This window comes from Sminthopsis crassicaudata, chromosome 1, assembly GCF_048593235.1.
Source record: "Sminthopsis crassicaudata isolate SCR6 chromosome 1, ASM4859323v1, whole genome shotgun sequence".
Taxonomy (NCBI): Eukaryota; Metazoa; Chordata; class Mammalia; order Dasyuromorphia; family Dasyuridae; genus Sminthopsis; species Sminthopsis crassicaudata.
In genome coordinates, this window is record NC_133617.1 from 415,227,166 (window position 1) to 415,252,803 (window position 25,638).

Consider the following 25,638-nt stretch of genomic DNA (forward strand, 5'->3'; position numbering starts at 1 on the left):
ATAGAGAAGAGCTAATCCAATTCCAATTGATCAATGATGGACAGAATCAGCTACACCCAGAAAAGGAACACTGGGAAATGAGTGTAAACTGTGAGCATTTTTTTGTTTGTTTGTTTGTTTGTTTTTCTTCCCAGATTACTTTTACCTTCCGAATACAATTCTTCCTTTGCAACAACAACAACAACAACAACAAAATTCGGTTCTGCACATATATATTGTACCTAGGATATACTATAAGATATTTAATATGTATGGGAATGCCTGCCATCTAGGGGAGGGGGTGGAGGGAAGGAGGGGAAAAATTTGGAACAGAAGGGAGTACAAGGGATAATGTTGTAAAAAAAAAAAAAAAAAAATTACTTATGCATATGTACTGTCAAAAAAATGTTATAATTATAAGAATTAATAAAAAAAAGACTAAAAAATAAATTTAAAAAAAAAAAAGAATATGCAGGTCCATTATCTGTTTTTATTTCTTGTGGCACATCCATAATTGCAAATGCTTGGATAAGGAATTCAGTGACCACTCGGGCTGTCCTTTTTGCTGTTGGCACTGCAAAAGTGAATCCTGAAAAGGTATCTAACACAACATGGATAAAAGGCAGACAACCAAAAGATTTATAATGGGTCACATCCATTTGCCAGATTTCATTGGGCCTTAAACCACGAGGATTCTTCCCTGAAGGGAGTGTAGGAGGGTGGAAAGGAAGGCAAGCTGTACAGCTTTTTACTATGCTCCTAGCTTCCTCTCTTGTTATTCCAAATTGTAAATGTAAAGCTCGAGCAGCCTAATGATATTTAGAATGAGATCCTTGTGCTTTCTGAAATAAAGGAGTACTGGCTAACATAGTTAAAAGGCTATCTGCCTTTGAATTTCCATCAAAAATAGGACCCAGGAGTCCACTATGTGAATGGACATGCAAGATATAAATCTTGCCTGGATGTTTTCTCACTTGCTCTTGAAGTTCCTTAAAGAGCTGATAAACATTAGAGGCTGCAAATTTTATTTGGGCTGTGGCAATTCTTTGTACTACACCTACTGAATAGGCTGAATCAGTAATTATATTTACATCTCCTGGGTAATAAGTAAGAGCGAGCATGATAGCAAATAATTCATTCTGTTGAGTGGACTGAAAAGGAGTCCTGACTACTCTCTTTATGATTAAATCATGAGAGTATACAGCAAGTTCTCACCTTGTCACTGTCCAGACAACCTGAGTTCTCACCTTGTAATCCTAACATCTACACACCTGTCAGATTGACTAAAATGACAGCAAATGTAATGAATGTTGGAAGGGATGTGGGAAAACTGGGACACGTGCATTGTTGGTGAAGTTGTGAAAGAATCCAACCATTCTGGAGAGCAATTTGGAACTATGCTCAAAAAGTTTTCAAACTGTGCATACCCTTTGGTGCAGCAGTGCTACTATTGGGCTTATATCCCAAAGAGATCTTACAGAAGGGAAAGGGACCTGTATGTGCAAGAATGTTTGTGGCAGCCCTCTTTGTGGTGGCCAGAAACTGGAAACTGAGTGGATGCCTATCAGTTGGAGAATGGCTGAATAAGTTATGGTAAATGAATGTTATTGCTGTTCTATAAGAAACTATCAAGAGGATGATTTTAGAGAGTACCGGAGAGACATGAGCTGATGCTGAGTGAAATGAGCAGAACCAGGAGATCATTATACACAGCAACAAGATTATACAATGATCAGTTCTGATGGATGTGCCTCTCTTCAACAATGAGATGATTCAGACCAGTTCCAATTGTTCAGTGATGAAGAGAGTCACACAAGAGAGAGGCCTGTGGGAACTGTGTGTGGATCACAACATAGCATTTTCACGCTTTCTGTTGATGTTTGCTTGCATTTTGTTTTCCTTCTCGGGTTTTCTTTTTCTTTCTAGATATGATTTTTCTTGTAACAAGATAACTGTACAAATATGTAGACATATATTGGATTTAACATGTATTTCAACATATTTAACATGTATTGGATTACCTGACAGCTAGGGAAGAGGGTGAGGGGAAGGAGGGAAAATTTTGGAACAGAAAGTTTTGCAAGGGTTAATGTTGAAAAATTACCCATGCATATGTCTTGTAAATAAAAAGCTCTAATTTAAAAAAAAAAAAAAAAAAAAAAAAAAAGAAAGAAAGAAAAAATATATTTTTTAAAAGAGCAAGGCATTTATAGCTTATGACTTCCTCAAAACTTCATCAGTTTTGATAACTACCTTTATTCCTCTCAGGCATCTTCCCTACTTTCTGGCCTTATAACAAGCTGGAAATACATGATCTTTCCTCAGAATCTAGAGGCTCCTCACTCTGAATTATCCACACCTACAGGCTAACTCCCCATGGAATATTCCCCGTTCTACCATCACCCCCCTCTCCAGGACTGCTATGATCTCTCATGATAAATTACTCCAGGAGCCTCCGTTTTATGAAGGGGCCTCCATTCCCCTCATTTTTCAGCTCCCCTCTTTGTATGGTCTTGCCCCATTAGAATGCAAGCTCTTTGAAGGCGAGCACTATTATCTTTCCTTTGATTATATTTATGTCGCCCTGCACCTAGCGCGGGGCCGGGCTTAATAAATGCTTGTTTCCTTCCCGGTCAACCCGCCACTCTTCTGTAGTCTGTAGTTTGTTGGTTTGGGTTTTTTTTTAGTTGCCTAGAGTACTAAGAGGAGTCCATAGTCACCCAGCTAGTCACACTCCGAGTCAAGCCATCCTCCCAGGCCAGCTCTCCATCCACTCGACTGTCTGCTAGCGTCTCTTTTTCACACCATGGGCGTTTTCATAAAAGTGCGTTATTATATTAATAGTTCAAAGAGCCTCCTTCCTCAGCTTGCCAAAGAAGCCCTGAGTAAGTGGCTCTTGAATACTGATAAAAATAAGAAAGTAAAACTCTCTATTGGCAAGAACATTAAGTAACAAGGGAAAATCTAAAGGTTCCCAATTATTTAGAAGCGAACCCAGACTCCCGTGCTAGAAGCCTCGAAAGTTTCCAGTGGGGCCCGCCACGCTCCCAGAGTTCAAAAGCCGCCGTCACTCCCCAGGGTCCGAAGCCCGGGCTCCTGGGAGGGACTTCGGCCCGGCGAGCGGGCTGAGCTGGTGCCCCGGGCTGGGGAGGAGTCACGGAGAACTCCCGGCGGACCATGGAGCCTCCCCGCGTAGTGCTGGTGATGGGAGTGAGCGGCTCGGGAAAGTAGGTGCTTTGGCAGGGGTCGCGCGCGTCCCCACGCGGGGCGGGAGGAAGCAGGAAGCGGGGATGCGTCTGCAGCCCGGGGCTGGCTGGGGCCTGAGAGCCGAGGAGAGGAGGTCGGGCTGGATGTCCGGGCTCCTGGGGCCCAGCGGCCTGCGGGCCGTGCACCCCAGCTCACCACAGTGCAGCAAGCTGCAAGGGTGGGTTTTAGGATGGCTCGCCCCCCACAGCCAGGGAAGCCGCGTAGCCCCGGAACTGGGCTCTCGCCCCGCCCAGGCCCACGCACTGTCACGTCCCGCGTGGTCACCCCATTCATGAATCGGATTCGCTGCTGCCCTGCGCTGGCCCGCTCCGGACCTGTAAAGGGGCCAGAAATAATAAGAGCCACAATTCCCTATGCTCCGCCTCCGCCCCTCACCCCAATCTAAACTAGAACTCCACTTAGGTTTAGTTAGCTACACCGGACCCGCTGACCAACATTAGTTGTACAATTAATTGGGCTGAGCCGCCCCGCCACCCCTCCGACCTCCCCCTCGCCCCGCCCCGGCACTTCCCCGCGCTGGATGAGCCCCATTTTTAAAAGGGGCTTTAGCCCCCTGAAGAGATGAGTTGGCTCTCCCCTGCTTTCTGCTAGTCTCACCCCACCCCATCCTTAGCTAACACTGAATAATTCTTTAAAGACTTGTAAAAGGCTTAGTAAATGGAAAGGTGGCTGGGGGCGTGAACTGGAAAGAGTTGTTCAGGCTGAAATTTCAGTGCAGTTGTAAGAGAAAAACTGCAGCTGGTGACTGGCGCAAGATATATATGTTGTTGTTGACTTATAAAGTGACAGTAAAAAAGTAATTTTATCTCGAAACTGAAATTTCTTTATCATCAAATAACGCCTTCGTTTTCAATTTATTATTTAAAATGTTTAGTTAAATTGTTTTGCCTTTATTAGACTTGAGATCACGGAGTGGTTTTTGTTTGTGTAACACCCCAGTGCCTGGCACGTTTACTCGGTTAATGAATAGTTGCCCTGAATTGGCTCTTTATACTCTAATCTCCCTGACTGCTTCTGGGGCAGTTGGTAGGGAAAGAAAGAGCAGTTCTTGCAGTGAGGAAAACAAGGTTCAATTTCTGCTCCGATACTTAGCTGTGTGACCCGGAAAGTCACAGGACATTTCTGATCTACCGTTTCCTCTCCATAAGGGGCTAAAAGTTCCTACCTCCAGATGCTTATTTCTGAAAACACTTTGCAAACCTTAACGAGGCAAGGTGGGATGCATTTATTGAGCATTTATGTACCAAGTACCTGGGTGGTAGTCGGGTGGGGGATGTTAACACAGTACTCTACACAAAAAAGGGATCAGAAAAAAGGGGGTAGAGGAGAGGGTAAAGAAATAGGGTAGCATGTTTAACCTGTATTGAATTGCTTGCAATGTAGGGAGAGGAAGAAAATTTGCAACAGGTTTTGCTAGGATGAATGTTGAAAACTATTTTGGCATGTGTTTGGAAGGAAAGAGAAAGAGAGTGATGAGATTAGGGTTCCTGGTGGTCAGGAAGTTAAATGATGAGGTTAGTGGCAGGTTCCGGGTTCCGGGAACCAAATGAAGGAAGAGCTTTGGCTCCCCTAAATCCCCCTAGGATTCTTTGCAAGGTAGGGAATTGTGGGAACCCACCAGAAAAGCTAGACTACTAGTAAAAAGAAATGTATTATTGGCATTGGGAAGTCAGCTTTTGCTATGCATGAATAGAAAGACTGAATTCCTTGGTGGCAAGGTCCTGACAGAGAAGTAAAGTTTCCAGCAGAGAAATCTCGACAGAGGTATAAAGTCTTGTTAGGGAAATAGGTGAGGAAGATAAAGAGAGGGTAACCCTGAAAGAGAATATCATTTCATAGGGCAGAGGTTGCTGCTCTGCTAGGAAGAGAGATTCCTTGGCATGTTAGGTCCTCTGCAAGGACTGAGCCCCAAGTTGGCTCATATTATCTAAAATTGGGATTTGCTCTTGATGGGGGCTGGTCATCGCAGCTTGAGCTGGAATTGGAATAGAGAATCTTTTTGAATGAGTGCCTCTAGACTGATCTTTAATCCAATGGGAAGCTTAATCAGTAGTGTTATCAATGAGGGTCTCTCAGAATAACAGAATGAAGCTGTTTATCCTGTTTCCCTCAGGCAGGGTCTTTTACAGAGGCAGGGTTCATGGAGGATCTCTCCTTCAAGGAGCTTCCCAAGTGCATCACCTCATGGTTTACCCAGAAGTCAGAGAGAGAGAAAGAGAAAGAGTTTTGGGGCTCTCCTGGTCATTAGGAAGAAAAGGTCTGGAGAGTCAAAAACAGAAGGAAATGTAGTTAAGGAAGGAGGATTTAGATCCTTCCCAAATTGAGGGAGGAGAAACTAACCAATAAAAGAAAGGAGTTGCCATGGCCCCCCTCACATATGGTCTTTTGAAAGTTGCTCCAGCCAAAAAAATTCTTCAACCTTTACTCAAAATGGTGATGAATCTTTCCAAACTCTGCTGTTTGGGGCCTAATACATCAAGGTTATGGTCCATTATCAGATCTAGGTGCTCTAATTCTCCCTTTCAGTTTTTTTGTGTGTTCTAGTCTCCCATTTAAATGTAGGCTCCTTGGGGGCAGATACTGTCACTTTTCCACTTTCTGTGCCTTTCTAGTTTGGTAGGTTAAAAATAACCTAAACTCATTTCCATGAATTTACTCTGCTGTGTGTCCACTGAAACCCTCCCTCACTTAAATTCTATCACCTTACTTTTTAAAGAGAGGAAGGCATTTTAATAAGAACCTGGGGTGGGGAAAGGAAGAGGAGAAGAAATACACAGAATTATAGAGTCACAAATTTAGAGCTTTAAAGGACCTGAGAATCAGATGATCTAATCACCTCATTTTATAGAAGAGGAAATTTTGAAAGGTCATCCTTTAAAAAAAAAAAATTTAATTTAAAAAAACAAAACAAAACACGTTAAGTCATTCAACAGTGACTTGTTTAAGGTCAAATAGGTAGTGAGTATGTAGGAAGATATTTGTATCCTCAGTAATATGGAGGAAAGAAGGTTCATGCTAGAGACTCTGGGTTCAAATCATTTCTTTAATTATAAATGCCTGTATAACTTCAAACCTTTTAATCTCCTTAGTCCTTTGTTTCCTCATCTATAAAATGGGGGGATTGAACTAAATCACCTGAAATTCTTTCTAGCGCTAAACCTATGATCCTTGGACTCTAAACCCATCAGCCTTTCAAATGTTGCATTTTCCAGTCATGCAAAATTTGATCATATAACCCAATGGTCATTTTCCCCCCTCAATGCTAAAATTTAAAATTTTATAATGTACAAGGTTTCACTATATATTTCAGCCATTCTCTTTTATTCTTCTTTACACAGTAAGCAAGAGTGCATTAGCCCCTTAACTAGCTAAGGCCAAACAGTTGGTATTCATTATTTCTGCTTATAATATTTTTCACATTTTGATAACATTGATAGTAGCAGAGAAAGCTATTTCTTGGGCCTTCACTCACATATCTCAACAATAGGGAAGAATATGAAATGTCAAAAGTCTGAATATTGATATATTCTTTTACAGATCAACAGTGGGATCACTCCTGGCAACTGAGGTACTGTTGTGTCCTCAAAGGTGTTTGGATCTGCTCAGTTATCTTTTTTTCTGTCACCCCTCTTCTGTCTGGCAAATAAACAACCAGGAACCTTCAATTCCCTCTATTAATTTTTAAACCAGACCTATCATTTCATTGGTGTTCATGGTTCCTAGTGAATAATTACCTCTGACAAATGAAAACCAGTACCAATTTTTCAAGGGCTGCCTAGCCCACTCATTAGGAGGTTGAATGACATGCCAGACTGTCTCAAAGGTAAGACTTCCCAGAGTCTGAAAATAGAGAGGGCCCTCCCTCATTCCCTCTATATCAAGGGTTCTTAAATCGGTATCTGTGAACTTGTTTTTTTTCAAAATATTGTGATGACTGTATTTCAATATTAGTTTCCTTTACAATCCTATGTGTTTTATCTTACATATTTAAAAATATTCTGTGAGGGAAAAGGACCCACATGTATAAAAATAATTATAGCAGTTCTGTTTACAGTGGCAAAGAACTGGAAAATGAGTAGATGCCCATCAATTGGGAAATAGTTGAATAAGTATATGAAAATAATGGAATATTATTGCTCTATAAGAAATGATAAGTGGGTTGATTTCAGAAAGGCCTGGAAAGATTTACATAAACTGATGCTGAGTGGATCAAGTAGAACCAGGAAAATATTGTACACAGCAACAACAGGATTGCACAATGATCGACTATGATAGATTTGGTTTTTCTCAGCACTTCAGTGATCCAATAAACTTTGGATGGAAAATGCCATTTACACCCAGAGAGAGAGCTATGGAGAGTGAATGTAGATCAACACATACTATTTTCACCTTTTTTCCCCCCTCTTTTTTTTTGTTCTGATTTTTCTCTCCCAACATGATTCACATGAAAGTATATAAAAAAAGAATGTATATAACAAAAAAAGTTTTTACATGTAACTGGGGAAAATAAAAATAATTTTTAAAAAATATTCTGAGAAAAGGATCTTGATTTTCATCAGTGTCAGAGGGATCCATTACACAGAAAAGGTTAAGAATACCAGCTTTTACTGTGTATAAAATGCAACTTTTTTTATTTATTTCATTTTCTATCCTGGTGTTTTAAAATAATGATTTATAAAGGAATGAACTGGTGCCTAGAAATGGAAAGTATTATTTGAAATGAAGTTTTTCCTTCTGTGAAGAATGAACAACTTTTGGGGTGGGTTTATTGCTATGTGAGACAGAAGCACAGTGAATGGAGTGTGGGAGTCGGCGTATAAGAAGTCCTAAGTTCAAATCTTGCTTTAGACATTGTCTAACTTTGTGAGTCTGGGCAAGTTACTTAAACTCTGTCTACCTCAGTTTCCTCATCAGTAAAATGGGGATTTAGCAACAAAGTCTGACATTATGTGCAGTTTTCCAAACTCACAGGTCTTCATTTCTATAAAAAAGAACAGTAAATTTTCACATCTCTTCTTCATGCCAAGCTTGTTCATTACAATTATACAGAGCTCATTAATTTTTTTTTTCCTTTGCACTTAAGTCGATGTATTTAAGTATTTTGTTTTCCTGGTTTTGCTTACTTTATTTTGCAATAGTTCTGTAATAGTAACAGTAATTTTCTGTATAGATTAAGTTCAAGATTGTCTAATTTTATGAGTCTGGGGAAGTTGTTTAACTTCTGTGTCTATCTCAGTTTTTTCATCTGTAAAATGGGGATAATATTAGTATTGTATCTATCTCAATGGATTGTTGTAAGGATCAAATTATATATATATCACCTTAAGTGCTAGTTATTATTATAATTGAGAGAAAATTGCTATCACTATTCTTGACCAATCATTATCAATAACGTTTTGATAACTATAATTTGGACTGTTCAACCACCCATTTGTGATATTTTTGTTTTTTTTAAAGCTGGGGTGGAAATTCTATGATGCAGATGACTATCATCCTGAAGAAAACCGAAAAAAAATGGGAAAAGGAATACCATTGAATGACCAGGTAACTTAATGCTAATGTGATATATAGGAAAGAACACCAGATTTGAAATTAGAAAGAGGGTACCTGGGTACAGGTCTATCATTTAATTCCTAGGAGTTCCGTTTTGTGTTTTTACAGGGAGGGAAAGGGGAAAAGGTGCCAAGGGTCATTCTCTATGCAGTAATGCCATATTTCCTTTTCAATGGGAATAAAACTGGAGCTACCTCCTCTTGGATTCTAGTGAAGATCAAATAAAAATAAGTCTAAAGGTCTTCCTTCACATAGCATTGAGATCAGGAGGGTGTATTCTAGGATAGATTAATATGCTTATCTTACCATTTCCACCAGTCATGAGGGGAAAAGTCAGGCTCTAGGATATCCAGGGCAGATATCAAAGATCACTTGGAGGCCAGAGAGCTAGAACATTCATGAAGTGTATAAAAGGAACTGGAAGTAAGCTGATACAGATAGAACTATTTTCCCTTTCTGTAGGTTTGACCCATCCTCATCTCATCCCCAATGTAGTTTTAAGCCAAGTTATTACATTTTCTTGGCTATTCTCCATTGACAATGCTTTCATTACATGTAACACTGAATCAACATTATTGGTCTCTCTCAGGTATTATAAGGAATTGTTGGGTAGTTCTCAAGACTATATTTTTATACTGTAATCTAGTGCTGATGAATATTTAACAATCAGCTCTTGGGGGTGGGGGTGGAAGAAGTGTAGATATAATAATATACTTTTAAGTTCAATTGCATTATTAACATTTTCTCCATTACTTTCTTAAGTTTCAACAATGAATTGAACAATAAATCAGGTCCCGTTTTTACCAATTTCTTAAGTGTGAATGCTCACCCTGAAAATTTAATAATTGGCTTTTGCAGTCAATTCAAGCTGGTTTCCATTCCCCCATAGATATAGGTTTTATGTTTTACAGCCTGCATCTTTTGACAGTCAAAACTGAATTCACAATACTTGAAGTTAAGAAAGATAAATAGGATAATGGAGCTCATGAGCTCCTCTTTAGACACAAGTATATGTCACAAATCACTACAAGCAAAATATGAGTAACTGTGTTAATAATTTGTACAGAAACAGAATCAGGGGCTGTCACTTTTAGCTCCCTTGGTAGAGCACAGTTCAGATGAGGCTAGAATCTCAGTAATCAGGCAACCAACCAGTATTATTATCTATTATAATTGAACAGACTTAATGAATTCATTCCAGAATTACAGAACTATTCAGCCCCTGATGAAAAGAGGGTGGGCACAGAGCAGTAAAACTTAAAAGCAGTAAAGTTGTAGGATCAGAAAACCCAGGATCAAGAACCAGATTCATTGTTTACTAGTCATATGACATTGGCAAAGTTACCTAGGAGCCTGAAACCCTCAGAGAATTCATTTGTACAATAGAAATAGTGGTACTAGAGGGTTGTTGTGGGGAGGGAAAGTACTTTATAAAACTATAATAGGCATTTATATTTGGTGATTTCATTGGTGTAGGAAGCTTTTAGTAAGACATTTCCCCTACCAGTGTAGGTCGGCATCTAGTCCACAATTTAGAGTTACCTAGAACACAGGAGTTAAATGGCCACCCAGGGCTGCACAGCCAACAAAAGAGGGTATTAAACCCAAAGTCTTCCTAACTCTGAAGCCACTTTCTAGCCATTGTGTTCCCTTGCCTCTCAAGCTATGATTATCTACTAGATTTTAGTATGATTCCTTCAAAGTAGCAAACATGTCCCAGGTGTCTTTGAATATCTCCAGTGTATCACACAGAATTTGCACACAGTATATTGTTGATTATTATATTGATAACTAAAAGAATATGGTTGGATAAATACAAATCCATCATGACTACTAGAAAGAGCAACTCCAGTACCTGCTGATAATGTATTAGCAGTATTAGCATTCTAAGCAAAAGATATGCTCTTTATAGTAGAATAGAACTAAAGCAAGTAGAGAACACCAACTTGCTAAATCATGTTAATATTTTTCTGAGTTTAAACCCTGCCTTAGGGTTTACTAGCTAGGAAGACCTCCATGTTGGATAAAAGCACTATGAAAAATTTATAGGAAAACATGACCAAGAGTTGTATAAAATGGCAAGGCATGGATGGGTAGTAACCATTGGAGGGAATACCCACATTGATATCAGAAAGTCAAGTAAGATGTAAATGGTCCCTCGCATTAAATTTAACATGTTATGTTTAACATATAGATTGCCTGCCATCTAGGGGAGGAGATGGAGGGGAAAGAGAAAATCTGAAACACAAGGCTATGCAAGGGTCAATGTTGTCAAATTATCTGTGCATGTTTTGAAAATAAAAAGCTTTATTTTTAAAAATTATGATGTTAGATAGTTCCTGAAATGTTTTTAGCCAGAGACCAATCATGATCCCAGAGGATTATCACTAAGCATCGTATCTATGTTTTGACAGAGAGGAATAGAATCATGTTGCAAAATGGGACATATATTTTTAAGAGTGGCCAATATGAGAATTTGTTTCATTTGACTATATTTATAGGTCGTAAGGATCAATGCTCTCCCCCTTTTATGTTTTTAACAGATTTTCTTTTCCTTTTTTTTTTTCCTTTCTTTTTTGGAGGGAGAGGACTAGGGATCAGGAGGAGAGATGGGGAAATATTTGCCCAAAAAAGGGAAAAAAGAAAAAGAATCATCCAAATACATCTGAAATTCATAAAAGAGAACAGAAAAAAGGCCAGAGAAATCACAGGATCCAGGAAAGCTTTGAAAGTGAAATGCCAAATTTCTTAAATACTTTAAAAGAAAAGCAAACCATACATGAGACCCATAATTTAATGTATAATCCTTCCATCCTCTTTAATACATACATACACATACACACACACACACACACGTTAAGTGCTCACTGCAGTTAATATTTGTCAAAAAATTTTTACTGGAGAGGGAAAAAGCTCCAAAGTAGTTCATGTAGCAAAATAATAGATTAGAAATAAGAAACTTGTTAAAAGATGCAAAGGAAATTACCACTGTGGCACACTTGTCTAAAATTTAGCAACTTTTATGAAATAAGAATTATTGACATTTGAAGCCAAATACCTACAATGGCATTCTGGTTTGAAAAAGGGTTTGTGTGTAATGTTTATCAATTAGTAAATATATGAATGCAATGAAATAGCATTGTGATATAAAAAATAATGAAAAGTATGGTTTTCAGAGAAATGTAGGAAGTTATATGAACTGATACAGATTAAAGTATGCAGAACCAGGAAGACAATTTATACAATAACACTAGAGCAAGATGGACAACTTCGAAAGGTCTAAGAACTCTTACCAATGCAATAACCAGCCATGAATCCAAAGGGATCAAAGATGAAGCATGCTACTCACCTCCTCAAAATGAGTAATAGTGGACTCGGGGTACAGATTGAAACATATTTTTGACACTGCCAATGTGCAAATTTCTTTTTGCTTGACTATACATACGTAAGGGGTTTGCTCCTTGTTTTGTTGGTTTTTAATCAAGGAAAGTGGAAGGAAAAGAAAAGAAATGCTTATTCATTTAAAAGTATCAGATACATTGTTGGTGGAGTTGTGAAAGAATCCAGCCATTCTGGAGAGCAATTTGGAACTATGCCCAAAAAGTTGTCAAACTGTACATACCCTTTGACCCAGCATTGCTGTTATTGGGATTATATCCCAAAGAAATACTGAGGAGGGGAAAGGGACCTGTATGTGCCAAAATGTTTGTGGCAGCTCTTTTTGTTGTAGCTAGAAACTGGAAGTTGAATGGATGTCCATCAATTGGAGAATGGTTGGGTAAATTGTGGTATATGAAGGTTATGGAATATTATTGCTCTGTAAGAAATGACCAGCAGGAGGAATACAGAGAGGCCTGGAGAGACTTAAATCAACTGTTGCTGAGTGAAATGAGCAGAACCAGAAGATCACTATACACTTCAACAACAATACTGTATGAGGATGTATTCTGATGGAAGTGGAAATCTTCAACATAAAGAAGATCCAACTCACTTCCAATTGATCAATGATGGACAGAAATAACTACACCCAGAGAAGGAACACTGGGAAGTGAATGTAAATTGTTAGCACTACTGTCTATCTACCCAGGTTACTTATACCTTCGGAAGCTAATAATTAATGTGCAACAAGAAAATGGTATTTACACACATATATTGTATCTAAGTTATATGGTAACACATGTAAAATGTATGGGATTACCTGCCATGGGGGGAGGGAGTGGAGGGAGGGAGGGGATAATTTGAAAAAATGAATTAAAAAAAAAAATTTAAAAAGTATCAGAAGTAGGGTTCAAACTTAGGTCTTTTCCTTATTCTAAAGTTAGCCCTCTAATAACAATAGCTAGCACTGATCTAGCTTTTATAAAGGCAATTTATAAATATTTCATTTTATTTTTACAACAACCCTGAAGGTAGATAGGTAATTGCTATGGTTATTCCAATTTTACAGAGAAGAAAACTGAAGCAAACAATTTATGTGATTTGCATAGGGTCATATAGCTAGTGTCCATAATCACATTTGAACTCAAGTCTTCCTAACTCGAGTTCAAGGATCTTCATTCTCCTGGAGCTAATCTTGTCTATTAGTTATCCCCTGCTACTTCTCTTTCCTCTTAATATGAGGCAGTAGAATGTTATGGAACACTGAAAGCATCAGTTTTTGTGCCCTGCCAGATGCAGATCTTGTATCTCTCCCTGCCCCACCAGAGCCAGGAAATTGAGTTAATAGATTCCAAAGGCTTTCTCTGGATGCCTTTTGTTTGGCCTAGGCAAATGTTCCAAAACAATTATAATCCATTAAATATTGATTTATTATCTATGTGATTCTCATTTTGTAAATTTGCCTCCCAAAAAGGGTTATGATATGCACAATATTTGCATTAGGAATTTATAGCACTCCAAGGCTTGTTGGATCTCAGGTGGTACCTGACCTATATTGGTAAATATAAGTATATTGTTTTTAAATGGGGCCACTTCTAAGTGGGTCATATAGCCCTTCAGGTAAAGCATCTTAATGACTAATTAAACCTTATGAATTGTTTACCCACTTGTGTTTCTAATTCCCGGAATTACAAAGGAGCTGAGACATAATTAAGCTTTAGTAGGAGCTTTGAGATCATCTTGTGAAATACAAACTATGAAACCAAACTCTTTTTAATGAGATATTATTGTTTGTTTGCTTTGCTTTCAGGATAGGATCCCATGGCTTTGCAAATTACATGACATTTTATTGAGGTAAGAGAATGATTGGCCAATGATGTATGCCCATTGTAAAGCATAGGTATAAAAAAAGACATTAAAAGATTAACGAATCACTAACAAAATATCCCAGTGATCATTCATTCTCAAACTTTTTGGCCTCAGGACCCCTTTACATTTTTAAAAGTTATTTAAGACACCAAAGAATTTTTGTTTATTATGGAGTTATATAAATAACATCTTAGTATTATTATAAAAAGTTTTTCATGGGTTTGCAGAAAGGTCTCAAGTACCCTCCATAAGTAATTAGACTAATAACTGAGAATCACTAATCACAGCTACCCTAAAGAGGTAATGTTGTTATGCCCATTTTCCAGATAAGGAAAGTGAGGCAGAGTGCAAATAACTTGCTTAGAGTCATTTGCCTATCAGTTATCTGAAGCTGGATTTGAATGTAGTATTCTGTCCATGTGTATCCCTATTGCCTTTATGACTACAAATCAATGACCCTGGTTTTATGTAGTACTAATAGCAATCAGCATCTTGTACACTATTTTCTGTTCCCAACTCAAATTAAAAAACAACAAATATACTTGATACAAATGTTTAGACATGATACATTATAGCATATGGAGATCATTTATCCATGTAAGGAGGAGGGACTACAGATGTAAGCCTGGAAAAGATTGGGGAATATGGAATATGGGAATATTTGAAAAAAGCTTTCAAGTGACTGAAGGAATATTATATGAAAGAGGAATTAAATTTGTTCTTCATTGCCTTAGAGGGCAGAACTAAGAACAAATGAATAAAAATTACCAACAGGCAGGTTTTGACCCATAGAAAGCCAAATTCTCTTTTCATTTTTTCTTTTTTTTTAGCACTTATTTTTCCAAATTCATCAACATCCATTTTTGTAACATTTTGTGTATTCCAAATTTTTCTCCCTCCCTTTCTAACCTCCACCCACACCTCCAAAGAAAGCAAGCAACATGATATAGGGTAAATATGTACAATTAAAAGCCCAATTAAAACAAAAAACAAAACAAAACAAACAACAACAAAAAAAAAAAAAAAAAAAAAAAAAAAAAAAGCCAAACTTTCTAATAACATTGTTCACAAAGTGCCATGGACCACTTTGGGAACTAATTGGCTTCTCCTATTGAAAACCTTTAAACAAAGGATGGACAACTACTTGTAGAGGATTTTTTTTAAATTTAGTTATTTTATTAAATTGTTCTTGAGATATTGATTTGGCTATGTAAGGATGTATTTATTTTTCTATGCCTAATTACCAGGCAATTTGATAACTATTGTGCTAATTATTAAGTACATGCCAAGTCAACTTAGTTTTATTCAGTTACAATACACTGCACAGGATTTAGCAAATAGCCTGCTGGTCTTTAGGATCAGAGCAGAAATGTCATAAAAATGTGATTTCAATACTATGGGGCATTTCCTCTATTAATGCAAGTTATTACCTTCTCTTCAACTTACATAGTCTTGGAGAACTGACTCAAATGACATGCCATAATGCCCTGCTACCTCTTCTCTCAATTATTGCATGTTTTGATTTTCCAGGTGTTTTCATCTACCTGACAGCTGAACTTTGCTTTATATGTTGTTCCCCCCAGTTAGAATGTAATGTCCCTGAAAGCAGGGACTGCATCCCCTTTTTGTTTGTAGCCCTATTATTTACCAGAGCTTAACACATAGTAAACACTTAGAAAAACTTTTTCAATCACCTAACCCTGATTGCCTCAAAAAATTACTAAAGTATTGGTTAAGTAATTAGATAAGTCACCAGTTCTAGAAGTTACAAAATAGGTATCATTGTATTCATCTGCATTAGTCAAAGAAGTTCCCCAGACTGATGAAATCATAAGTCCAAACAAGAAAAACTCAGAGATTAAGTCTCTCCTCTCCTTCCTTCCGTTGCCTGCTTCTGACTATTTTTTTGGTACTTTCCATCATTACCACAAAACACAAAAAGAAAGAGAAGCTCAGAAATTAAAATCAAGTAAACATTGCTGTTCATGAATAGTGTGGTAGAGGGCAGTCGCTGCAAAATCAATTCGATTTTTGTATTGTCGACGAAGTTGGTATACAGGCATATCAATTCCTTGCCATCTGGATGTTTTAGCGTGTAGAACACTGAATTTGGATTCAGGAAAACTAGTTCAAATCTCCCTTAAGTACTTACTATATGACTCTGGGCAAGTCACTTGACCTATGCATTAGTTCCCTCATCTGTAAAATAGAGATCATAATAGCACCTTTTTCATGGTTTTTTTGAAGGGCAAATGAAATGATATATGTATAGTGATTTGCAACTACTAAAATTCTATATAAAGACTAGCTTTTATTATTTTAAATCATATCTTTGGATCTGGCTTTAATCCAATGATAAAATTCAAACATTTACATATTGTAGATCCTACTGGCTTCTCCTCATGCCCCTTTCCATACACCTACTTTTGTGTTTTATTTTTTAAATAGAAACGTTTCCTCGGGTCAAAGTGTGGTCCTTGCCTGTTCTGCTTTGAAGAAAATGTACAGAAACATCTTAATGAGAGGAGAAGATACTACAAGTCAGGAGTATGATGAGCCAGGAGAAAAAGGATTCCCAGAGCTGAAGCCCCTAGTGGTCTATTTGAATGGATCTTTTGAAGTGATTTCTGAGCGTTTAGCCAAAAGAAAGGGACATTTTATGCCACCAGAGTTACTCCAGTCCCAGTTTGACACTCTGGAACCCCCATCAGCACCGGAAAACTTTCTGTCACTTAATGTGGACAGAAGTGTCTCAGAAATGATTTCTTTTATTGTGGACAATATAAAATTTAAATGAGGTCTCTTTTGGCGCAATCATCAGATCTGAATTAGACTTAAGCATTTTGTCAAATCTTCATTAAGACATTCCTACTTATAAAACATTTTCTCTACCGAATGTCATTCTCGAATGTCCCAGAAGTTGGTTATTTTCCCTTTCAAAATATCAGACTGCTGTGGGTCTCCAGCAAGGGGACTTCTTTCCTCCTATGCCACTGCCCTTTGCCCACCAGCCAGTAGATCTCTGCCCCTTTACCCTGCTCCTTCAAGCTGCCCACAGGGACTTGGTCTTAAGTCTACCCTCCCCAGCATCGATAGGAAGCAGAACTGCAGAGAGGGAAGAAACCCATTTGATCTCATTTCCTTGCTGCTCCAGACCATGGCCCTCTCTGTCCCCGGTTATAGCTGAAGGCTTTAACTTTGCACTCTTTGGGGCCACGGTGTTATTGTGTATTAAATAAGCTGAATAAAGCAAGTAGGACTCCAAAAAAAAAAAAAAAAAAAAAAAAAAAAAAAAAAAAATATATATATATATATATATATATATATATATATATATATATATATATATATATATGTCAATCAGAATTGTTTCCCAAAGTACTTTCTCTTGAAACCTGATAATGAATCCTCCCTTATAACATAGCAGATGAAACCCAATCAACATCAGAAAATATGTGCAACATTACATACTCATAGCTCTCCACATCTCTACCAAAAAGAGGGAGGCATTTTCCCCTTCTTCTTTAGTATCAAAATGAGTGTAACTTTTAAATTTGTTAATTGGCATTTATTTTTAATTGACATTGTACTCATTGTGCATTTTGTTCTCTGGTTTTATATTTTTTACTCTGTATGAGTTCATGCAAACCTTTTAATGTTGCTCCAAATTCCTCCTAATCATTGTTTCTTGTGGCACAATAAAATACTCTTAAATACCTTTAACTTTTTAGCTTGTTCATTCATTTTCCAATTAATGGATAAGAATGTTTTTTTACTACCACAAAAAATAGTTGTAAATATTTTGCTATACATGGGATTCTTCTTATTGGTGCTGACATTGCTGGAGTATAAACCTAGTAGACAGATGGCTGGATCAAAGAGTACGAATAGTTGAGTGATTTCTCTTTAATAAACTTGGAACAATTTATTGTCTTGGCATAGTTTAAGAGATTTCCAGTGATTTTGGAGCTATTCTCTGATGCACTGGTGGGATTTGAGAATAATTCAAATCAAAGTTTTAAATGGGATTTTGATTCCATTCAGGATGACAACTAGTGAATAAGGTAAATTTCATTAAATATATTGGAAAACACTACCTGAAAAAGAAGTAAATAAGAGAGATTGCTGAGGAAAAGAATATGGAGAAAAGAACAAAGAGCAAAGAACAGAATTGGAAGGGATAACTACTTTTGGGGACCAAGAAATAGAAGTACCAAAAAGGGAAAACATGAAGTGGTCAAGCAAAATGGAGAACAAATAGAGAGTATTATCATGAGAGCCAAAGAAAAATTGAATGAACAGATAAATGAACAAATGAATGAGAAAACATTTCACTGGGGATACAAAAGCAAAAACAGCCTGTCTTCTAGTTTACCTTCTGTTAAGTCATTTATCAGTTATGTCCAACTCTGTGACCCCATTTGGGATTTTCTTGGCAGAAATACAGAAAGTATTTGCCATTCCTTCTCCAGTTCATTTTACAGGTGAAGAAACTGAGGCAAACAAGATTAAGTGACTTGCCCAGGTCACACAGCTTGTTTCTGAGGCCAGATTTGAATCCAGAAAGAGGAATCTTCTGACTCCAAGCTTGACACTCTATCTTTTCAATCCCCTGTACCACCTCACTACTCCATGCTTACATTCTCAAAAGGGAAAATTACACATAGAGACTATAGGAAAGATGTTAATGGCCTTAAATACTGAATAAAGAACAAAGAGGATAAAGACTGACAAAGTTATTGAATTTGGCAATGGTGAAGAAGCAATTTCGGCAGAAGTCAATAACTAATGCAGTGACTTTTGGCAAGTCATTAAGCTTTCAGGGAGGCAGTGCAACTCAACAAGTAAAGTGCTGGAACTAGACATCAGGAAGGCCTGACTAAGAAACCCACTTTTCTGAGACTTACTTAACAGCCTGGCCCAATGACTAAATGTAGACTTAATTGTTAAGAGGCAAAGAAGAACCATTATGACAGGGCTTATCAGCTCTCATACATTTTTGATAAAGCTAATTTCTGATTTTCAGAAATGAAAATTCAGAAGCATACAATGGAGAAAGGTAATGAATTTGGATTTGAGGAGCTAGGTTCAAATCCCATCTCTTTCACTTACCTGTTTTAAGTTATTTAAGTCTTTTGGCATTAGGGTTCTTCATTTATAAAATTATGAAGTTAAACCAGCTGGCCTATGAGGTCCCTTCCAGTGCTAAATCATTGATACCATGATGATCAGGGTGTCAAGGGAAAAATGTTTCTGTTGATTCAGAAAGGGAAAATACTAGGAACAATATGGTAGTTATGGGATCCTGAGCAAGTTATCTAATCTCTTTCCTCAACTGTAAAATGTGGATAATATCAATATCTATTAGATGGAAGGAAAGAAGGAAGGGAGGAAGGGAGGAAGGGAGGGAGGGAGGAAGGAAGGAAAAAAGAGAAAGAGAAAGCTTTTAGCTATTTCTGGTCCTTTTTCAAGAGAATGTATAGTGTATAGTGATTTGCTACCTGTATATGCACCTGGACAGAGTCTGGCAACCACTACCCCAACCACAAACTCATCATCAGCTCTTTTTCATCACAAGAAACAAGCACAAAAATACAATGCTTTAGGTAAGTCAGCCATTCAGTCAACAATCATTTGTTAGGTGCCTATTTTATACTACCCTGCTAAGCACAGGCAATATAAAGAAAATTAAAAGTCCCTTTTCTCAAGTAATTTCCGATCTAATGGGGAGACAATATGCAAGTAAGTATGTACAACAGATAGAAGGATACAGATAATCAATAGAAGCACCAGCATTAAGAAAGATCAGGAAAAGCTACTCTCACTATCAATGAGAAACTAGAATTTATCTCCCAAAGTCACAAAGCAAAATCATTATCCCTATCACCATCATAAAAGAGAACAAAAACACAAAAATTTTTCCAGAGACAAGAGGAAGATTGAGCAAACTCTGCCCTCTGGTGGCCTATGGTGTAGATGATTTACTTGTAAATTTCTTAAATTTCTAAATTTCTGAAATAAATCTCAAGACTTCAGAGGCCATTTCATCCTCCAGTATCTCAACAGACAGGCCTTCTTACCAGAAGCCTTCTAGGCTTTCCCAGAAGATGCCTAGTGTAGTGGAATTCACATCTCCCAAAGCATCCCAGTGTATTTTTTTGACACAGTTGTAATTGTCAAACTTATCCTACCTAACATCCATCCAATGGACCAAGATCTATCCAAGCAAAGTCTAATCTCCCTTCAAATGCTTCATGACTTCTTTCATGTTCCTCTCTAGGTTTCCTTTTAACCATTCCATTTTAACCATCTCTCAAAACCACTAAAAAAAAAAATAAATAAATAAAAACCACTTGTCACTTTGGTTTAGTCTTTAGATATTCATATATAGCTTGAAGTTCCTTGAAAGTACCCAATCATTCTGCCCATATCTTTTGCCTCTTTTGGGGGGGAGATGAGAAATAGAAGGGGGGGAAATGTGAAAGGAACTTAGAAATAAGATAGAAATATAAGGGTGAGGAAAAGACGTGGGGAGAGTACTCAAAAATGGGAGAGAAGATCCCAAGAGCTATCATCACTTTCCATCAACTCAGGCAGAACAAGCCTACAAAGATAGGTACCAGATTTACACACATATATTGTATCTAGGTTATACTGTAACATATGTAAAATGTATGGGATTGCCTGTCATCAGGGGGAGGGAGTGGAGGGAGGGAGGGGATAATTTGGAAAAATGAATACAAGGGATAATGTTTTTAAAAAATTACTCATGCATATATACTGTCAAAAAAAATTATAAATAAAATTAAAAAAAAAAAAGGTACCAGGACATGTACCACAAGTAACTGAAGATCCTAGGTAAATGGGGAAGATCAATCTTACCATTTCCCCTTCATGATGGAGGGAGAATTTATAAGTGTACATCTCTATTAATACTAGTTGACATCTTGTTCCTCAAATGTTCCACTGAGTCAGAGGCTATGATGCAATAAGGAGTTACAATTCTCCCTAATTTTTTCATGGATTTTACCTTTTTTTGGTTGCATGTTTTATGGGTTTTATTTTAACATTGCTCATTCCTCAATAAGGGCAGTTAGATGGCAAAGTGGATCGAATATCAGCCTTATAGTTAGGAGGACCTCAGTTCAGATCTGGCCTCACACACCTACCAGCTGTGTCCTTCACTAAATTTGCCTTAGTTTCCTCATCTATAAAATGAGCTGAAGAAGAAAATGGCAAACCACTCTTTTTTTGCCAAGAAAATCCCAAACTGGGTCAAAGAGAGTTGGACACAATTGAAAGGATTCCACACTCCCCAATGTTATAACCTCTCAATTGTACCAAAGGAACACAAAATCAATCAAGACATCTTATAATACATTCTATGTTGTTCAGTTGTCTTTCAGTTATATCTGAGTCTTTGTGATGCCATATGAGGAAGGAGAGGGAGAAAGGAGAGGAGAGAGAGAAAGCATATGAGACATACAACAAAACAAAGTAATCTTGAGTAGAAAGATGATAATATTTGGATGGACCATTCTCTAAAGGTCTCCAATAAAAGGGGGTATTTGAGCTGTTTTGAGAAAAAACAGGGCAAGGTAGGACACTCCAGACATTCTAAGAGATAACTAGTATAAAATGAAATGAAAATGGAAGAAGGAGCATCATGTATAAAAGAACAAAAAGCAGGCTAAAGCAGAGGGCAGTAAGTGGAGTCAGGTTATAAAGTGTTTTACATATCAGAATTGATAATTGATCCTAGAGTTAAGTGCCATTGTACTTAGATGGAGTAAAAGAGTGACCTCATCAAACTGGAACTCTGTGTACTGGAATAATGACAAACTTGAGGAACATGAAATAAATTATTGCAGTAGCCCAGCTAAAAGGAATTTGTGCTTTATCCTAAGGGCAATTCTTGAGTAGAGAGGTATAACATGATAAGACTTGCACTTCAGGAATAATAATTTAAACATTTACGGGAGAATAAAGGAGAGATGAGAAGGCTATTGGCAATTATTAGGCAATTTATCTTTCTCCTTAAACCACACCCTCTCTTAATCTCAGTATTTCCAGTCAAGGGAACCACAATTCTTTTAGTTACCCAAATTTGCAAGCTATGCATCAACCTTCTCCTCAGGTATTTTACTCAGATATTTTACACTAATTTATTTTTTCTTTAATCTCTTGTATCCCTTTCCACTCACACTTTAGGCACATCAATTTAGCCCCTAATTTACAATCTTGCATCTGCTTCCAAGGAGAGCAAAAGGCTGAGAACTGAGAGTAGGCCATGAAATTTCACAATAAAGAAATCACTGAAAACCTAGGAGAGAGAAGGAAGATACCGATGTGCAGGAATCAAGCTCAGAAAACATAAAAACAGCAAACGGCCAACTACAACCGGTAAGCAATTAGTGCCTTTCAATGTATTTCCTCTTAACTTGGCCAGACTAGCTCCAAATTTCTTTTACAAATTCCCAAATGACAACTTTTCAAAATCATTTCAAGCACTGACCTTTCATCAGTCACTAAATTGGTGACACTGGCCTCCTGGCTGTTCCAAACAAGATGTTCCATCTCTCTTGCCCAGGACATATTTTCTGGCTCCCAACCTAAAACACTCTCCTTTCTCAGCTGTATTCTCAAAATAATTCTCAACAAAAATCCCATCTTTTACTGAAAGCCTTTCCCAACATTTGTCTTCCATTACTTCCTATTTATCCTGTACAGTTTGTTTCTCTGTGTGTACACACACATATATAGATAAATCTTTATGTAACTATTTGTTAAAATCTTATTTCCCCTTTTAAATGTGGGCTCCTTTGAAGTCAGACACTATGATAATATTTATTAACTTTTTTCCAGAAAAATGGGTTCATTTACAACCCCTCCAATATTAATTAAAATCATTGAAAATTGATATTGTATTTCACCTTGTACATTGTGATTTGGAGTTCTGACGCAATTGCTGAGATTTCAATTATTTTGAAAGTTGTTCCTATTCTTCCACTATTTATGATACTATTGACTTTTACAAGTCACTATGCCTATGCCCTCCCTCCAATGTTGTCTCATCTATGTTACAAATTGGTTATACTATATGATCCTTAGGATCCCTTCCAGTTTTGATATTCTAGTTATTTTACTCAACAACAGGTTCAAAGTCTTTCCTTCCTCTCAAATCCCTAGGAATTTTAAATCACACTCAGGAGTATCTATGAAATCAGCTTACTGAGCAAACAACAGTGCTAGATGGCTTAAAAGATGTAGAAATGAGACTTATGTTCCAGGTCCTACAAAGCTGCTTACAATCTAGTTAAGGAAGCAGAAAACACTGGAAATTAATCGTGTAAAGGAGCATATACTAACAAACAAGCCAGTTTAATTGTTTTGTAGAAAGCAAAGACAAATCACAGAGCTGGAGCAATTGAGTGGGCATCATAAATGAAATGAAATTTGAGTTAAGCTTCAAACAGATTAAACTTTATAAGAAAAGAAATGCTCGAAAAAAGAAAACAGCATGTTAGAATTGATTATATGTTTGCCTGAAACAGTCCGTAGAATGAGGCAAGAGAATCAGACTGCTCAGCTTTGAAAATAGTACGATGTTTGGACTTTAACTTATAGGCAACAAGAAATAACTAATGGTATGAAAGGAATTCTACTCTAACTTCCAAACATGACCTAAGCATTACTGCCTTTGTGGCCTGGCTCACTGCTCCTTCCCCATTGCCAGAATTTTCTCCCTCTTTCATCATCTACTAAATTTCAAACTGATCTTTGAAAACAACTCAAAATGACAGCTCATCCTATGAAGCTAACACCTCATACATAGGTAACTACTTACTTACCCTGATCTCATAGCATTTTTTCATTATTCTAATACAATTTATCTTATTCATGTATGACAAAAGTATTGAACAACTATGCACAAAACATTATACTAAGTACCAGAGATATAAAATTGGGGGAAAAAAAGGATGCTTTTAAAGTCTTTACATTTTTTGTATGACATTTATAATGAATAAAAGGCAAGATGTTTCAGAAGGAGAGATCTAAAATACCCTAGGAAAATGTGAAAAGGGGAATGCAAGAAGCAAATCAAGAACTTCAAAAGCTCTACCTAAGAACACTCCAACATTGGATGATAAGCTACTACTTTGCATTTAAATAGTCTATCAAATTTGGGGAATATCTTGGCAGAAGCATTTAAGTAAACTGAAATATAGATGGGAAATAAATAACAAAATTTATCTGGAAGAACAAAAGGTCAAGAATTTCAAAGGAATTAATGGGGGGGGGGGGGAGAGGGGGAACAAATGATGGTAGCCTAGCTATACCGGATCTAAAATTATATTATAAAGCAGTGATCATCAAAACCATTTGGTATTGGCTAAGAAACAAGAGTAGTTGATCAGTGGAATAGGTCAGATTCACAGGACAAAATAGTCAATAACTATAGCAATATAGTGTGTGACAAACCCAAAGACCCCAGCTATTGGGATTATAATTCACTATTTGACAAAAACTACTGGGAAAATTGGAAACTAGCATGGCAGAAAATAGGCATCGACCCATACTTAACACCGTATACCAAAATAAGATCAAATGGCTTCATGATTTAGATATAAAGAATGAGATTATAAATAAATTAGAAGAACATAGGATAGTTTACCTCTCAGATCTATGGAGGAAGGAATTTGTAATCAAAAAAGAACTAGAGATCATTATTGATCATAATAAATAATTTTGATTATATTAAGCGAAAAAAAAATTATACAAACAAAACTAATCCAGACGAGATTAGAAGGGAAGCAACACTGGGCAAATTTTTACATTCAAAGGTTCTAAAATATATAGAGAATTAACTCAAATTTATAAGAATTCAAGCCATCCAGAAACTAGACATGGACCCACATTTAACACCACATACTAAGATTAGATCAAAATGGGTCCAAGATTTAGGCATAAAGAACGAAATCATAAATAAATTGGAGGAACATAGGATGGTTTACCTCTCAGACTTTTGGAGGAGGAAGGAGTTTGTGTCCAAGGGAGAACTAGAGACCATTATTGATCACAAAATAGAACATTTTGATTACACCAAATTAAAAAGTCTCTGCACAAACAAAACTAATGCAAACAAGATTAGAAGGGAAGTAACAAATTGGGAAAAAATTTTTACAGTTAAAGGTTCTGATAAAGGCCTCATCTCCAAAATATACAGAGAATTGACTTTAATTTATAAGAAATCAAGCCATTCTCCAATTGGTAAATGGTCAAAGGATGTGAACAGACAATTTTCAGATGATGAAATTGAAACTATTTCCACTCATATGAAAGTGTTCCAAATCACTATTGATCAGAGAAATGCAAATTAAGACAACTCTGAGGTATCATTACACACCTGTCAGATTGGCTAAGATGACAGGAACAAATAACGATGAATGTTGGAGGGGCTGTGGGAAAACTGGGACACTGATGCATTGTTGGTGGAGTTGTGAAAGAATCCAACCATTCTGGAGAGCAATCTGGAATTATGCCCAAAAAGTTATCAAAATGTGCATACCCTTTGACCCAGCCATACTACTA

At 37.1% G+C, this 25,638-nt stretch overlaps 1 protein-coding gene across 3 annotated transcripts; it reads left to right on the forward strand.

The window, feature by feature from the left end:
• The first annotated feature begins 3,071 nt into the window (after window positions 1-3,071).
• IDNK (IDNK gluconokinase) lies at window positions 3,072-17,769 on the forward strand. Of its 3 annotated transcripts, XM_074280142.1 has the most exons (5): window positions 3,072-3,206; window positions 6,784-6,814; window positions 8,704-8,790; window positions 13,988-14,031; window positions 16,495-17,769. In XM_074280142.1, the coding sequence occupies exons 1-5, from the start codon at window positions 3,157-3,159 to the stop codon at window positions 16,841-16,843; spliced, it is 561 nt and encodes a 186-aa protein (XP_074136243.1). In that variant the 5' UTR covers window positions 3,072-3,156; the 3' UTR covers window positions 16,844-17,769. The 3 variants fall into 3 exon arrangements, with proteins under 3 accessions (XP_074136243.1, XP_074136245.1, XP_074136244.1); XM_074280144.1 differs by lacking the exon at window positions 6,784-6,814; XM_074280143.1 differs by lacking the exons at window positions 3,072-3,206; window positions 6,784-6,814 and adding an exon at window positions 6,841-7,069.
• The last annotated feature ends 7,869 nt before the right edge of the window (window positions 17,770-25,638 follow it).